This window comes from Brienomyrus brachyistius, chromosome 1, assembly GCF_023856365.1.
Source record: "Brienomyrus brachyistius isolate T26 chromosome 1, BBRACH_0.4, whole genome shotgun sequence".
Taxonomy (NCBI): Eukaryota; Metazoa; Chordata; class Actinopteri; order Osteoglossiformes; family Mormyridae; genus Brienomyrus; species Brienomyrus brachyistius.
The window spans coordinates 55,405,803-55,423,624 of record NC_064533.1 but is presented as its reverse complement, the minus strand read 5'-3'; the positions used below and the strand labels follow the sequence as shown (position 1 = coordinate 55,423,624).

The window sequence follows — 17,822 nt, the reverse complement described above, 5'->3', positions numbered from 1 at the left end:
CCCCTGGCTAGCATGTGTCCTGTCTGACTCCTTGGCAGCCCATAATAACCACCCTTTTCTCGGGACAAAACAGCCCCCACTCCAGAGCACAGCTTCCTTGCTTCACGCGGAGGTGGTGGCCAGTCGCTAGCCCATAAGCGCTTTAGTGCGCCGTTCTCTGAATGAATGACTCAGTCACCATTCAGAGGGGGGCAGGGCCTCTACACACAGGATGACATCACTCTGTTGGATGGGGGGGGGGCTTTTTCTGTCAGGCTCTGAGGTGCAACGCTTGTTCATGGTTGGTCATATGATCAGTGGTCAATCACGTGATCAGCGTCAATGCAGATGGTCATGCATGTGCTGCAGGGTTCCTGCTTTCTGTGTGCTTTATGTCGACACTGGGGGCAGCCTCTGAGAAACTGAACATGCTTATTTAGATGACAGGGAGCTGCAGTTATCACGACAGTGTTTTGGCACATGGAAGGTGTGTTCACAATCATCATGGAGATGCACCACCCGGTCACCATGGTGGATGGGGTGGGAGGGTCTCTAAAAACATTACAGCACCGGCTGTCACTGACCACATTGTTGGCATGGAAGTACATAATGTTTCCATCCGATCGGGACCCGGAGCTGTGCACAGTGTGTGGTTTTGTGTGTGTGTCTGAGAGATTCTGTATGTGTGTAATTGTGTGTGTGTGTGTGTGTGTGTGTGTGTGTGTGTGTGTTTGTGATTTTGTGTGTGTCTGGATTAGGTTTATGTTTCATTGTGGGGACCAAATGTCAACAATATGATTAAAAACCTGTTATTTTGATGATATTGGGACCATTTTTCAGGTCCCCACAAAGATCTGTGAATGTGATCAGAAAACTACAAATGCCAAAAGTCTCTTATTTAGTTTGGTTACTGTGTGTGTATGTGTGTATGTGTGTGTGTGTGTGTGTGTGTTGCAGACACCCTGCCTGCAGATGCTCTTTGTGCTGGTTGAGGATCTGACACCCCATGGTGTCATGGTGAGACATGACACCCCAGACAGATACAGACAGACACACAGACAAACTGATACAGGCAGCCACACTCATGGATACAGACAGTCACACACTGGTAGCTGCATACACTAAAGGCACTTTTCCACTGCCACCAGGAACCAAGCCATACCCGGTTTTCCATTGCAAGGTATGTGATCCATACCCGACTCGTACTAATGCTGGCATGGTCCTGCTTGATCAAACCGAGTTGGTTGCATCACCACCATGTGATTGGTTGAAATGTACCAGTGATCTGCGTTGATATGCATGGATTATCTGAAGGAAAAAACGGCATATTCTATATATTACTAATTATTAGTGGTGTCGCAAATCACAATGTATTAACACATTTTCGATAACTCGGAACTAGAAAATTTCTAACCTCATACTTAAAGTACTATTGAACAACGAAATGGCCTTGTAATGCAAATTTACACAAGTGAATGCTAAATCCGGTAGCATTCGATACTTGCACAACACAGCCATTATTACAGACGTGCTAGCAAAAATTAGCACTGAGTAAAAAATAAATAAATAAATGGAAATTGCATATAGCAACCCATGATGTACACCGTGTGAACAGTCTCTTAAGCTTTACATCACTGTTGCTCTCCAAACCTGACTATGCCTTTACCAAGCCGAGCCTTCTGCAGTGGGAAACCAAAGTGAGCTGGAACCATGCAATAACTAGCTTGTCTTCGCAGTGTGATTTGGGTATGGGTCAGTTCCTGTATACCAGTGAAAAACTTCCATAACAAGGTCCAATTCACAGCTTTCATTCATTGAGGGCTAGAAGTGATACTGACACGCAATGACAGAGCAGGTATCTGTCTGTCCCAGTGTGAGTTTGTTTCCATGTCAGTGTGTGTCTGTGTCTCTGTGCACCCACCACAATCAGTGCTGGCACACTCTTGCTAGGGGACAGTTGTTTCCTTTAATTAGTGTGTTTTTTTTTACTCCTGGTGGTCTGTTGCTGTGTGCTCTGGGGTAGGGAAGTACATTCCATCTTCACAGGGCAATAGGACATGCCCCTGTAAGAGGCAGTCCCCGTTCTTCTGGGGTTGCTGGGGCCAGCCTGAAGGATAATCCCGGCTGCAGACCCTCTAGGTACCCATGATGTTACTGTGTGCAGCCATCCAGTGACAGATGCCATTTTATCCCATAAAAATAAAGGGTGTGACTTTACTTTAGAATATGGGGAGTGGTCTTGTTTATGGTATATTTCAATTTAGGGGTGTGGCTTAGCTGTACAATCTAATTAAATGAAGCGTGGCTTCATGTTTACATGACAGTGTGGCTTTGCTGCACAGTCTGATTTAAATGTGGGGGTGAGGCTTTGCTATATGTTGTATTTAAATACAGGGGTGTGGTTTTCCTGCACAGTGTATTTAAATTAAGGGGTGTGGCTTTGCCACACTGTGTATTTAAGTGAGTTGTTCAAGCAACATGCTTCGTCTGTGTGTGGCACCAGGAGCTGAAACTCACTAACATGCCTGGCCTTCTGCTGCGGTCGGTAACCTCGTAAATAAATATCTCCATATCCTGGCTATTTGTTTAAGTGAAACAGGCTGAGGGGAGGGCTGGCTGTTAATTTTGGCGCATTTCCTGTCCAGTGGGACTCAAGGAGGAAGCGATGAGAGCACCCTTTCCCTCTGGTCTACTTCAATGGCCCCTTTGTGGGCTGGGTCCCAATGCCCAGCGTGAGTAGATTGGATTATTGGAGCCGGATGAAAAACACATTTCTGTCAGCTGACATGAGAGCTCATCGGGAAGCTTCTGTCCCTCACAGTTCATTCCGGGTCAGTGCTGCTTCCCTGTGCCTGCCTCACACCCACACCCTGAGAGTGTTTTCATGGCAGACATTCAGTGTGTAGATCACTCCTATGTGTGAGGGGCACTGTATACCATGTTGGGCGCTGTCTCCCATGGCTGTTGCAGTCCCTACTATCTGTCCCACCACGACCGGCTTCTCCTGTGGGGCTGCACATCACATTCATCTAACTTTCCAGTTATTGTACCTGTGATGCCTCCCAGCCTGTAGTCAGGCAGGATAGCAAACACAGACCGTTTTGCCTCTCACAGTCAGGCAGAGAAATGTGATGTCAGTGTTGTAGGACCTCACTCACTGCGGGCTGGACTGTTTGTGCAGAGTTTGTCGTCAGTGCCCAGAATAGCACTCCCTGTCCTTGAGGGTCTGATCCTTTGTTTGTGCCACATGCAAACGTCACCAGGGTGCCTCATGCTGTGGAAAAGCCTAGAAGAGCAGTAGTTAACTGACTTAAGAGTGTGAACTGAGGTCAGTGGAGGGTCTCAAGTCTGGGCATTTCCTGCTGGGTGCAGACAAGTGGTACAGGCCTTTTTCTTCAAGTAGAATTTACCTGTGGACCTCAAAGTCTTTGGTTTAGCAACTTTCACTCTAGCATGGCTTTAATGCATAAGCTGTTCTTCTCTGTGGACTAGCAATTAATTAATAAATAACCTCCTCCTCTCTTCCACTCTCCAGTGGATGCGAGCTCGGCTTTGGCTTTGTGGGGAGCCACCATGGACCTGCATGTGGACCAGCCGCTGAGCCAGGCCATGAGCGAGGCCACGAGCCAAGGAGTAAGCCCAGGCTTGGCCCCGGCCAGCCCTGGACCATGTGACCAGCGGAGGCTGCAGCAGGAGCTGCAAGCCCTGAAGCAGAAGCAGGAGGTGCAGCGTCGCCTGCTCATTGCCGAGTTCCAGAGGCAGCATGAGCAGCTGTCTCGTCAGCACGAAGCACAGCTGCAAGAGCATGTAAAGGTGAGCCCGCCCCACTGTGCCCAGGCCCCGCCCACCTTACTGTGCCCGGGCCCCGCCCATGTCACCCCACAGCTCACAATGTACTCTGCCAAAGCTCTGCCTCTCCCATAAAGCTCTGCCCCAGGCCCTCCCTCTCATGGAGTTCTGGCTCAGGCCCCACCCCTCTCTGCATTGAACAGAGATGTACACACAGATATTTTTTGTCTAGATTTTAACTCCCCCGCCACCCCAGCAGAGTTTGATTGCAACTCCCCTCTCAATTTTCTGACCTCAGTGCTTGCACTCCTAAGTGGACCTTTTCTCATGCCAGCATGGATTTTCCAAGCTATCCAAGCTAGAGAGAAGAGGAATACAAACATACTTCCAAATTGGACTCAATTAACCCCATTAAAGCCTGGTTCTGGCCAGTTGCTGGGAAATGCTCTGTTTACATTCCCCACGTCCACATGCTGACTCGGAAAGCCCTGGCCAGCTGATCTTACGGTGCACTTTGAGTTCTGACGAGACTGCTGGGGACAAAGCCAACTTGGGGCAGTACGGTGGACCTCTGTAACGCCTCAGTAATGTCTGGTGTGGTTCCCGTCAGGTATCAGCGAGTCTGAGCATCCCAGCCACCCATCCCTTTTGCATCTTATATCATGACCATGGAGTCTTTCAATAAAGTGACCAGCTGCCTGATACCCCATGAATACCAGAGTGTATGGCTGTGTGACCGCATTTCTGCTCCCCCCCCAGCAGCAGCAGGAGCTCCTGGCCCTGAGGCATCAGCAGGAGCTCGTGGAGCTCCAACGAAAGGCGGACCATCAGCGGCAGCAGGAGGAGGAGCTGGAGAGGGATCAAAAGCTACAGCAGTTGAAGAACAAGGAGCGCAGCCAGGAGAGTCAGTATGGGGATTATTTGAGGGGCGGGGCTTTGTGATATGGGGGTAGGGTTAGGGTTATTCAGTGAGGGGAAGTAGTGAGGGTGGGGCATGGTGAATGTTGGGTGAGGTTACGGTTACTGAGTGTGGGGGTGGCAAGGGTGGGGCATGGTGAATGTGAGGACAGGGTAAGGGTTAATGAGTGTGGGGTGGAGATGTGGTGAGGGAGGGGAATGGTGAACATGGAGGGCAGCCTGCTTCACCTGAGTCTGGTGTCCCCGAGTCCAGGTGCCATCGCCAGCACAGAGGTGAAGATGAAGCTGCAAGAGTTTGTGCTGAATAAGAAGAAGGCCTTGGCCCAGAGGACACTCAGCCACTGCATATCTGGGGACCCGCGCCTGTGGTACACGTGAGTGTGTGTGGTCACATGGTGGTCACACTGTGATCAATTCATGTCCCAGTGCGGAGAGAGACACGGTAAACACCCGTGTGACCTTATATCCTTTAGGTTACCTGTGGTTACAGTTTGGGCTTAGCTGATTTTGTTCTCACGACAGTCTTTCACTCACACACATACACATGCACCCACACACACATTGAAGGTGTTTAGCTGCAGGCGTCATGCAGGCTCTGATTGAAGTGCAGTCACCCTTGTAAGGCTGGGGACCATCAGGAGGCAGGACCTGCAAGTGTGTTATGGATGAAGGGCCCAGGTATCACCCAAAATGCCTATCATGCCCTTTCCCCCATCCAGCCTATGAGGCATCTCTGTTTTCTCGTCCAACCTAATAGGTGACTGCTCTTGTCCAACCAATCGGGTAATGCCTCGTCTCTGTCTCACTGTAGAAAGACCCAGCACAGCTCTCTGGACCAGAGCCCACCCCCTCCGACAAGTTTGACAGTCGGCTATGGCCACCCGGTCTTCGGGCTGTACAACCCGAAGGATGACTTTCCACTGCGGAAGACGGGTATGGACCTGAAGGGGTGATTTGGACATGCTGAGGGCGGGTCTTCTGAGATGTAGCATGGATGTGCATTATGAGCAGTATATTGCTCACACGTTGGGTGGTCTCTTTAATAAATACACTTCTTCTGACGCATGTATATTGTTTACTTATGTAAATCGCCTTGAGGATTCAGAATGTGGCCCCTCATTGAGACGTGGTGGTCTGGACAATGGCTCTGCAGACTGGATGCTGTGCCTGACGCTGTCGCTTGTGACAGTGATCAGGGCCAGTGCTGTGGTCCAGGCGAATGAAGCAATGGCACATGCTAGAATGTCTGGCACAGCAGGGAGTGCAAGATCCCCTGCAAACATTCAGATGCATAACATCAAACCTCGATCACAGAGTCTGCTACAGACATGACAGTCATGAGTTCACCCCTTCAAGCCAAGATCACACTCCACATGCACTGGCCTAGTTTGAAATTTTGAAATGTGCAGAGCCATGGGCAGGAGTTAAACGTGCCAGTGTCAGAGATCCCGAAGGCTAGGGGATCATTTAAATAAAAATGTTATCATGGCGGAAGTTAGGAAACATGACATTTTAATACAATGACCAGGAAGGTGGATTCAGTTCCTGGGTAAATGAAGCTTGAAGGTTACCTGAGAGACGGTCCTCAAGATCCAGCTTAGCACATCATTGGCTGCCACATGTGACTGACAGTGCTCCCGGCCTATGCCCTCAGCCTCGGAACCCAACCTGAAGCTGCGCTCCCGGCTGAAGCAGAAGGTGGTGGAGAGGCGGAGCAGCCCACTGCTGCGGCGCCGGAGAGATGGGCCACTGGGCAGTGCTAACAAGCGACCGCTGGATGCCGCAGGTATGTGCGTGCTGAGTTTAAGCCGGCCCTCCAGCCCTAGAGCCAGGTGGCCTGAGAGTCGCCATTGGACGTGCGTAATGTCCCACACTGTCCTGACAGTTTGGTTCTGCTCTTCAGACTCGTGTAATAGTGCCCCCGGCTCTGGGCCCAGTTCCCCAAGCAGCAGCACCGAGAACGGAGCAGCACTATCTGTCAGCCCCTTGGAGGTAACCTTCCCCACCATTCCCATCATTTGGCAGCTGCCTGCCTGTGTGTGTTATTGGGGTTCTGATCGAACTATGTCCTCCCTATCCCAGCCCTCTTTGGCCCACAGGCTGGCAAGCTGTGACGCCCCCATGAGCCAGCTGTCCCTGTACACGTCCCCCTCGCTGCCTAACATCACCCTGGGGCTGCCAGCCAGTGCCCCTTCTAGTGTGAGGACCACTCCTGCATGTGCACAGACACAGACACAGACACACAGGGGCACACAAATATAGACACACAGTCACATCGTCTCATTTCCATTACATTTCCATCCAGGGTGTTTAGCCTGCACTCTTAGCCACGGCGCTTTGCGTTATAGCCGTGGTGATTTACAGTGGTCACCATGTTACCTGTTTACATGCCAGACAATTTGCCTGCCGGCTACGCTGCTCGCTTAGGTTGCGTGCTGTGAGCAGGATGTAGTGCTCATTTAAATGGTGATATGCCACCCTCCTGCAGGCCGTGGCCTCTCCCTTCCTCGCGGGGGCTCACTTGACGTCCTACCTGGGTACCTCGGTTCTGGAGCAGAATGGTGGCCCTACCCACAACCCCCTTCTGCAGCACATGGTCCTGCTGGGGCCGTCCGGGGCACCAAGCCCTGTGCTCACAGGTGGGTGGATCCCAGGCCGGGTGTGTGTGTGCTGCCTGCTTTGAATTGGATTATGCATTATGACACTTTCCCCTGCTTACAGAGGGTGCTGTAGAGTATTCTAGAGCAGTCTGTATGCGTCACTGCAATACTGGACTCACTGTGAAACAACAATAGGCTTTTTCACACTTTAACTGCTATGCTACCCGCTGACCGGTTTGTACAGTACACATGGTTAACCCTCTGGGGTCTAGGGGTAGGGAACACACTTTCACTGACTGGGGCATGATCACACATTTCTTTAAATATCTGAAACTTAATTCATGTTAAATAAATAATTTCTTATATATTTGTTTTGGCATTACACTCAATTTTAATGTATATTGTAAATATGTCAGATTTAAGTTTGTAATTTGACAACGTATAGACATTGCAAAATGAAGTTTGGAACACTTGCAGAAACACTATAAAAGTACATAGTAAGCAATGGTGGCAGTTTGTTTTGATCCTAGATATCTGATCACCAAAGTCTTGGCTACATGAAGATGACTATATGGTGTAGTTGCAACATTCAGTTTGATAAATAAATAAGAAAAACCAAACTCATGTCAGTATAACTGGCCTCCTTTCATTGAATTTGTAGGAGCTTTCATTTGTATGCATGAGCCATTCACACCTGGCCACTCCCCCCCCCCCCCCCCCCCTTTTAAGGCGCTGATGGGGATGTAACTGGATCGTGTTTCACCGTTGCGTTGTTCATCTAATTACCATGCAAATGTGATTTGAATACGCGCTAATGCGGCTATTTAGAATGCGAATAGCGATCTTCAGGTGAGGGCGGCACTACACGCCCCCGATGCAGGTGAAACAAAGTAAGGTGACATGGTTTTTAGCCAATTTAACCTACTTTAAAAAACTTTAATACTTCCGACAATGTACATTTTGAAAAGAAGACATTACAGATTTAGTCAGCGTTTTTTTTCATGATTCTACATATACATTTCAGCGAGATATAAACTGAAATAGACACAAAAAATACGTTGCATTGCCAACGATGCTCTCGACCCCAGAGGGTTAATAACACGGTCAGAGTGGATCTTCATGCATAGTGACATACCCTTCCCCTCATCCCTCTGTGTTTCAGGTCTGGCCGCCCTCCCCCTCCACAAGCTGCAGCAACACCGCCCCCTGGGCCGTACACAATCGGCCCCCCTGCCCCAGAGCGCCCAGGCCCTACAGCAGCTGGTAGTACAACAGCAGCACCAGCACTTCCTGGAGAAGCACAAGCAGCAGCAGCAACTGCACATTGGCAAGGTGGGATGGGGGTGGGACCACAATGGGAGGGAACGCGGGAGTGTGGGGATACAAGAAGTAGGAAAGCAGGAGAGCAAGGACACACGGGATGGGAAAGTGGGGGGCCGGTGACACAAAGGGAGGGGAAAATGGGAGTTTGGGGCCAGAAGGCGATGGTGACGAGGCAGTTTGTATTGCCCAGAGAGGAATTTGGCGGGAAGACGCTTATTTTTCACTACTCCCCTTAGGAAACCCCTCCACTTTCTGTGGATAAATCACTTTGCTTCTGTCATCCCCAGCCATGTTTTCAGTTTTCAGTAAACTTTATATACCCGAAGGTTTTTTCTAATTACATCTTCTCAGCACTGCTAAAATGTCATTTGTTTACCCATGAGGCTCTGACCCGATACACATCCAGGTCACTTTGGAAATCTCCTCCGTTTGTGATTAACCATCTCATTGGCTCAGAAACCAGGAGCCCAGTGCTGCCTCCTGGTGGCCCATTATTAAAAGTCCCCTTAAAGACCTGTGCTGAGCTGATAAACAGCTGACTAATTAATTAATTGTGTAATTAAAGCAAGCAGCAGTTCACAGAGCAATTTAATTTCCTCTAGATGCCAGGCAAAGCTGTTGATCCAAGCCGGCAGCACCAGAGCTACCCGGAAGAGACAGAGGAGCAGCTACTAGAGCAGCAGGTCGGACCCAGCACTGAGGCACCGGCCCGGAGCATTGCCATAAAACAGGAGCCCCTGGAGGAGGCGGAAGAGGAGGAGGCCCACTTCCAGGAGGAGGAGCAGCAGGAGCAGGAGCTGCTCTTCAAACAGGTCAGTGAAAGCAAGATTATCAGCTAAGAATTTGTGAATATGGTCCGGTTCATTCTCCATTCTTGCAACGTGTGTGGGTAGGTGTGCTGTTGCAATGCAAACAATGTATATCTGAAGGATTAAAAGTTATGTCCACCAAGGGCAGTGCAAGAAAACCAGCTCCTTTATTTCCAGTCTTGTTTGTAGGAGGATGTGGCATGAAATGTTTTATATTCGGTGCCTCCAGAGCGAGCTGCTGATTCTGTAATGCTGCTGCAAACATTCTCTGTATTCTACCCACTGTCCCACTTCATATTGGCACTTTGCTGTGCCACGTATCACTTTACAATCCCATTATATGTTGTTAGATGTCTTGTAGTAATTAATATTTGTACTTAGTATTCTATAGGGGGAAATTCCAGTTTTTTTACAATGAATATTCAATATCCATAACTGATTTAAACAGCAACAATAAAAATTATTATGATTGGCTCGGAAAGTGCATGCAGAGCTCATACAAAAGTATCTGTGGTGAACTTTAACTTTAAACATGTACTAGATTATCTTGGAAAGGAACAATCACTAAAATTGCAAAGCTTGCCAAGTTTTTTTTTTCCCTATAACAGAATATAAATGTTCTGGTGGAATATAAACCCTCCGCTCTTGGCGAAGTTTATTACCAAGATTTCTAAATATCAGAACTGCATTGGAAATTAACGTTGCTTTTGAAAATATTTTATACCACAGAATAATTTTCGTACCGTATTAAGGTATGCAAAAGCCTGATCTCAACTCAGCTGCAATGTGAGAATTGTATGTGCATAACTTGCGATGTCAATATTAATTTTGCACATCATCCAGCCTTTTTTGTACTGTTTTTTGTCTTGTTAATTGTCTGTAGTCTATTAGCTCAGATTGAATTCGGAAGCAGAATTTAAACTGGCATTAAATTTTGAAGACGCTGTAAACAGAGGCACACAATAATGTTTGGAATATTTTTTTCTCTTGCCTCTGAAGATATTTCATGTTATGAATATCTTCCAGCAACTCATTCATAAAAAATCAGATGCGACTTTATATATAACTGTACCGTATTTAACACATAGTCCCGTGACAAAAGGTGACCACACTGCCCTCAAGATTATTGGTCATACTGCATCTTGCATACATGTAGCGTATTCCTTGCGTAGGTACACAAACGACACGTGGAATGAATGCAGAAAACATGTAGAGACCATGATATGTCAGAAGCCGTGACGTAAGCGTAGAGTTTTAACTGGCCCTGTGTGTGTTTGTGTGTGTCACTCTGCATGTGACTGCGTGTGTTTGACTGTGTGTGAATCTGCCTCGGTCCGTTTGTGTGTTGGTGTGTATGTCTCTCTGCCTTTCTCTGTGCATGTCAGTGTGCCTGTGTGTGTGTATCTATGTCTCTGCCTGTGTTTGTGTTTAACCTTCCGAAACATGAATTGATTTGTATGATTGAGAGGGTCATGAGATGATCAATTTTATCTGTGCTGGAGTGTCAGACAGCTTGAGTGTGTGTGAATGCTGGTGTGGAGGGGGGGGCAATGTATAATACCGTTCCACCTCTCTGTGCCCCCCCCCCCTCCCTACCAAGCAGCAGGCCCTGCTCCTGGAGCAGCAGAGGATAGCACAGCTGCGTAGTTACCAAGCCGGCATGGAGGCAGCCAGCCTGGCAGCCATACTGGGCTCTCACCGTCCCCTGTCCCGGGCTCAGTCTTCACCCGCCTCTGCCCCCACCTCCCTCCCTGTGCCTGTGACCGAGAAGCCGCCCACGCTGCGCTTCACCACAGGTGAGCCCTTAACCTTTCACCCTGCGTCCCCAGAAGAGCACAGTTAGGTAATAAACCCACCAATAATAACCATAATCAGAAACATAATCATAGTTATAATCGAAGCGTAAAGCACACAGGGGGCCACAGTGGCTCAGTAGTGCACTGAGGCCTCACACCTCTGGCACCAGGGTTTGAGTCTCTGCCGCACTGTGTCTGGAGTTTGCAGGTTCTCCCCGTGTCGTCGTGAGCTTTTCCCTGAGTGCTCCGGTTTCCCCCCACAGTCCAAAAACATTACAGAATTTCTTGTAGGTGTGTGAGTGAATGGTGTGTCAGTGTGCCCTGCAATGGGTTGGCGCTCAGTCCTGGGATGTTCCCTGCCTTACACCCATAGCTTATGGCATAAGCTTCATGACACTGATTTGGATGAACAGGTACGGTAATTGGATGGAATAAAGCAGAGGTGTAGTGTGCTTCTTACTGTTGAGCCCCACCCCGACACCGATGGGGAGAGTGCAGCTACCGCCAACCCCGACACGAAGCCGTTTGCCCCAGACAGTTCAAAACCTTCACAGCAAACCTTTGCTTGTTTGAATCGCTGGGGGTGATTCCCATGCATCCGCTTATGCTGGTTTTGCTATTTCTGCAACAAGTTCTCTGTGTTTGAAGGAGACTTTTCTCACTGTCTGTTGAGGGTATGCTGTCCCTGTTTCGATGCTGCCCCCTAGTGGCAGCACTGTGTGTGACCACTCCATAACTGCCTCTGTGTGTGTGTGTGTGTGCGTGCGTGTGTGTGTGTGTGTGTGTGTGTGTGTGCGCTTCCTCGCAGGGCTGGTGTATGACACGTTGATGCTCAAACACCAGTGTGTCTGCAATAGCACTAGTAATCACCCCGAGCACGCAGGGCGCATCCAGAGCATCTGGTCCCGGCTGCAGGAGACCGGCCTCCGTGCCAAATGTGAGGTACGGCCAGGAGCCACGACAGGGCCACTTCCGGCATCTTCACTCTCTGACTGACCCAGCACCACACACTGCATATTTGCAAGGATCTCAGGCATGTTTCCTTTGTTTTTGTTGGATGCCACCTTGTTCGGTGTGTTCCAATAGGCTGTGTGCTTTTCACAGTATTTCCAGAAATAATTTCCACAAGAAAACATGGTTAGCACACATTTTCTCGCCTTTGCTGGCCAAATGGGGGAGATTTTATTACGTCCTGCAGAGGGTGCTGTCACGTCATTCGAACAGCAACTCTGCTCATTCACTGAAAGCCTGTGGCTCAGATGAAGGGGTTCTTGTGGCTTATGTGAAAATAATCGATGATGGGGGTAGAGGATGCAGTGTATCACAGTGGGCTCATGTTCACATCCCACCCACCGTTGCTACAGGCTGCTTCCAGGGAACAGGAATCTTGCCATGGGTGTAACTTTGTATTCAAGCCACCAGGCTCAAGATCTGTTCCGGCAATCTGAGGAAACCAGTGCATTTACCAAGGCCTAGGGTCCAGCAGAAATCCCTCTCTGAGATGGGCTTATTGAGTGGTGTATAAGTGACCTGATCCCACGTGACCCCATGTGCCCTCCACCTCCCCCCTCCTATCTAGCACGTACGGGGGAAAAAGGCCAGCCTGGCGGAGCTGCAGACAGTCCACTCAGAGGCACACACACTGCTGTATGGCACCAACCCACTAAGACACAAGCTGGATGGTAAGCAGCCACCTGTCTTCACCCCACCTTAATCACTGTACCTTCTGCTGGCGGGGGCTGGGGGGGGGGGGGGGGCGCAAAGCATAGCACCATGCAAACACCCTACCCACACGGGCAACATGACCCTCACAGCCAGTCAGGATTCCTCTTGATCCCAGAGAACCTTCCATTTCAGACGCTGTAAAGTTTAATGGAGAGTTTAACTGGGGTTACGTTAAGGCTGCTCACGGAGGGTTCCTGACCCCTTCCTCCACATCGCCCCCTGCAGGTGATGTGCTTGCTCAGATGGGCACCACTCTAACAGCAAACTAACAGCAAGCTCCCCCACCACCTTTCAGAGAGACGAACAAACGCAGAGCCATCATTGTAAACCCCCCCCCCCCCCCCCCCCACACACACACACACACACACACACACACACACACACACACACACACACAAGACCACATGGCATTTTCCCATGCTGAAGCCTAATTGGCCTGCTCCGCTGTGCCCCCCTGAGACCTGATAACAGTCCAGCTGTAATAAAGCTGCCAGGTCACAAGGCCTTGTTTGGCGGGGGGGGGGCTCACCTGTCCTCACACCCAGGGGTTTTAACTCTCTGCCTGCTTGCCCTCGCAGGTTTGGCGCCCCCCGTCTTCATGAGGTTGCCCTGTGGCGGCGTCGGGGTGAGTGAGCTTTTTTCAGGTTTTCTCCCCCCCCCCCCCCCCACTTTGCTCCAATTCAGTAATAGTGTCCAGATGTTTCCCATGAAGTGCCTGTATGTTATCAGGGGGACCCTGGCTCTGTGTGGGGGGCTGGGGGCACCAGCACTGGTCACTCTGAGTGCCCTGCACCCAGGGGGGATTTGAGAATGAGTGTGTGCGTGGCAGATTAGCATGTGGCTTGTGGGAAGAGGGGGGGGGGGTTGAATGATCACAGCCCACCCCCCAGGACACTATATCCCAGCCGTGTGAAAGTGCTGTTCTTAGCTTCTGCCCCCTCCCACCTCTTGGCCTGGGTTTCCAGAGCCCAACATGCTCCTCTGGCCTTTCATAAGAACATAAGAAATTTGCAAACGAAAGGAGGCCATTCGGCCCATCATACTCGCTTGGAGAGAACTTAACTAATAGCTCAGAGTTGTTAAAATCTTATCTAGCTCTGATTTAAAGGGACCCAGGGTTTTAGCTTGCGCTACACTAGCAGGAAGACTATTCCATACTCTAACTACACGCTGTGTAAAGAAGTGCTTCCTCAAATTCATTTTAAAATGTTCTCCTGCTAATTTCCACTTATGGCCACGTGTTCTAGTATTTAAACTAATATTTAAGTAGCCATTTGGCTGAACAGCATCCAGACCTGTTAGAATCTTATATACTTAGATCATGTCCCCCCTTAGTCTCCTTTGCTCGAGGCTGAACAGATTCAGCTCAGCTAACCCCTCCTCATAAGACATTCCCCTAAGACCAGGAATCATTCCCGTAGCCCTATGTTACACCCTTTCCAAGGCAGCAATGTCCTTTTTTAAGGTATGGTGACCAAACCTGCACACAATCTTCTATGTGGGGTCTTACCAATGAGGTTTTCCTTTATTATGACTTTAAGGCTCTATATAAATATGTGTGTTACAGGTGGACAATGACACCTTCTGGAACGAGGTCCACTCATCTGGCGCCACCCCGGTTGGCTGTGGGGTCTGTCACTGAGCTCGTCTTCAAGGTGGCGACCGGAGAGCTTAAAGTCAGTTCCAGTCCCAGTTCTGTTCCAGGTCCGTTACAGTGTTAAATGGCCTGTTAGTTGGAGCTGGGATACTAACGTCTGCTCTTCCTGTTTACAGAACGGCTTTGCAGTAGTGCGCCCCCCAGGACACCACGCAGAGGACAGCACGCCTATGTAGGTCTGCTCCATGAGGCCCCAGCCCCCCACCCCCTCGTACTGACTCCCCCATCCCCTGGCACTGATCGCCTCTCCCCACATCTTCCGTCCCCCATCCCTCCTCTGCCCCCTATCCCCCTTGCCTTCCATGCCCCTCTCTGTCCCATTATGTCCCTCCCATCCACCCCCACCCTTCTCTATTTCCCTGTGTCCCACAGGGGCTTCTGCTACTTTAACTCAGTGGCCATCGCAGCCCGTCTCCTGAAGCTGAGGCTTAATGTCAGTCGGATCCTCATCGTCGATTGGGTGGGTTCCTCTCCCAGCTCCTTCCCTGAGCAGGGCCTGTCCCTAACTGCCATGGCATCACCACGCATGTGGCCGCAGGCCCCTGGGCCCGTACCTATGTGGGCCCCTGGCTCCCGTGTCCTGACATCAGTCAGAGAGCTTTTCAGCATTTACCTCAATAGGAAGGGAACATGCTTCCCCTTCATAGCATTTATAAACGTTCCTGGCAACCCCCAATTTTGCAGAATAAGGGCACTTTTCCATGGATTTCTGGTCGAGTACCATTACCAAAAGTTCCTGTACCAAAAGTTCCAAACCAGCTGGGGTAATTCTTTGGTACTTCAGTACTTTGGGGTGGAACTTGAAATGATTTCTTTGTCTGTTGGTTATGCAAATAGCTTGCCTCTGAAACACGATACTGAAGCCACCTTGAAAACACTTGCAAAATCAGGAAACGATAAACAACATAAAAAAAATTGCGATCTGGTCGGAAGAACAGATGCAACAAAAAGAGCAGGATGACAAGAAATTTAAAATAATCCATTCATCCATCCATTTTCCAAACCGCTTATCCTATTGGGTCGCGGGGGGTCCGGAGCCTATCCCGGAAGCAATGGGCACGAGGCAGGGAACATTTAAAATAATAATAATAATACATTTTATTTGTATTGCACTTTATATTTTAGCAGTCTCAAATTGCTACAAAGTAAAAGAGTAGTGTAATAAAAATACTATAAAATAAAAAATACTAGACTATATTATAAAAAGTATTTTGTTTAATATACTAGGACAGCACGCATATAGCATGCTGTCCTAGCCATGTGATTTTGTTGTAAAAATATTGGCATATTTATAAAGCAAGAAGTTGTTCAGAAATTTCTCAAAACCCGTCTTTGAGTGATTTAACCATCAAGGAAGAAAATTATTATGATCGTCTCTGAGAACGCATGCAGCACTCGTGCAAAAGCAGTGGAGGTAAACTTGAAACTGATTTTTAAACATATATTCTATAAAAGGAATAATTAAAATTTCAAAGCTTGCGAGTTTTTTTTCCGAGTAACGGAGTAAAAATAATGTAGCAAAACTTTAACCACCTGCACTATAATGTCCATATACAGAATTAAAAGTAAGAAAAAGCCTTATTTTAATCTAACTGGCTAGCAATATAAGAATTGCATGTGCATTATATGAGATTCTTGTATTAGCCCCTCTTTAGGTTAACCAGCAACAGTCATAGCAGCATGGTGGGGGCTCTTAGGTGACCCAAACCCAACCCTGCCCCTGTCACCCCTTTCAGGATGTTCACCACGGTAATGGGACCCAGCAGGCATTCTACGATGACCCCAACATTCTGTACATCTCCCTCCATCGCTATGATGATGGGAACTTCTTTCCTGGGAGCGGAGCCCCTGATGAGGTCAGTGAGGCAGGAAAGACATCTCCACATTCAAGTCTCGCAATTACCACCTGCAACACTAACCCACTACCGCCCCCTACAGGTGGGCAGTGGACCAGGAGAGGGCTTCAATGTCAACATGGCATTCACTGGTGGTCTGGAGCCCCCCATGGGAGATGTGGAGTACCTGGCAGCATTCAGGTGAGGGCAGCAGAGAGGCTTTGTGGTTCAGTCTCTGGCATGACAGCTTTCTGAGCAAGACGCTAGCCTCAGAATCCACATTCTTATTTTACTGCGTGTCCCCCCCCTCCCCAAGATAACATGTGCCACCATGTTGAAAGGCCCCATCCAGCTACATATGTAACCCCTTCACTCACATATTTCTCAGAGATCTGAATGTGCTGCCACATGTTTCAAAACAGCAAGTGTCTTGGAACAATTTTGCAGGCTCCTCTGCACCTCTCACTCATTTACTTGCCCGCCCCCCACTTTCATCTGGTACCTACATCGGATCCCCCCCCTCCCCCCCCCCACTTCTGGTGGGGGGGGCCTTCAAGGCCTGCCAGCGGGACTGAACCATATTATCCCAATGTCTGTGTGACCTCCCCCCCCAATTCGTGACGGTTCCCCACAGGCACTTTGAAGACTGACAGGATTGACAGTGCTGCTGTTCCCCCTGCATCACCCCCCACCCTAGTAAGCGAAGCCATGTGGGCCCAGAACCAGCATCACAAAGGCCCCCCAATGTACTAAAGCATAGGCGCTACAGAGAGGCATATGGTGGGGTGTCCCAAAGTTGCCTTCATATCACCATAGCAGGCTCGTGACAAGGCTCTATTCCCCAGTTAAAAAAATGCCAAACTAAAAGCAGAAATTACTCAGGTAAGGTGACGTTTTTGGTCTCAGTAAAATACATCTTCACAGGTAAAGTGTAAACGCCATATAGTTCTTACACCTGAGCAGGAGCAATGCCCAGACAAACCCCCCCAGAGATGGGGGAAGGAGGTGGCTTTAAAAAGGGCACATGAGGGTTATGCCTGAGGGTTAGGGGTGGTGCCATCACATGTCCCATGAGCAGAGCCTGAGGCCTGCAGATGGCGCTGAAACATGGAGCTGTACCTGCTGCCTGTGTAGCCAGCCTGACCACTGACCACCAGACCTATCTAGGCAAGTTCTCTTATGCTCCAATGTGATTGGCTCTGCAGCTTTCATACCCCCCCCCCACAAGATGGTGGGAGGATATCAAAAAAGACCCCCCCCCCCCCCCAGCCACTGTGAACACTCGCAACAAGGTTATGGGCCTTGGGAGGCTTTGTGGGGGGATATGGGGGGAGATAAGAGAATGGACCCTAATGAAACCCAGAAGCCCGGAGCCTCAATGTGAATACGGA

General features: G+C 49.3%; 1 protein-coding gene across 1 annotated transcript in view; it reads left to right on the top strand.

The window, feature by feature from the left end:
* The window catches only part of LOC125745636 (histone deacetylase 4-like), a 35,854-nt gene that overhangs the window by 12,193 nt on the left and 5,839 nt on the right, over positions 1–17,822 (top strand). Inside the window, 20 exon segments of the mRNA XM_049018660.1 lie at positions 3,515–3,792; positions 4,528–4,672; positions 4,940–5,060; positions 5,498–5,619; positions 6,341–6,472; positions 6,590–6,678; positions 6,769–6,885; positions 7,175–7,325; positions 8,449–8,618; positions 9,212–9,421; positions 11,022–11,214; positions 12,023–12,156; positions 12,794–12,896; positions 13,518–13,564; positions 14,507–14,554; positions 14,556–14,615; positions 14,713–14,768; positions 14,969–15,056; positions 16,333–16,452; positions 16,535–16,632. Coding sequence (XP_048874617.1) covers positions 3,553–3,792; positions 4,528–4,672; positions 4,940–5,060; positions 5,498–5,619; positions 6,341–6,472; positions 6,590–6,678; positions 6,769–6,885; positions 7,175–7,325; positions 8,449–8,618; positions 9,212–9,421; positions 11,022–11,214; positions 12,023–12,156; positions 12,794–12,896; positions 13,518–13,564; positions 14,507–14,554; positions 14,556–14,615; positions 14,713–14,768; positions 14,969–15,056; positions 16,333–16,452; positions 16,535–16,632 — 2,444 coding nt within the window. The 5' untranslated portion in view covers positions 3,515–3,552.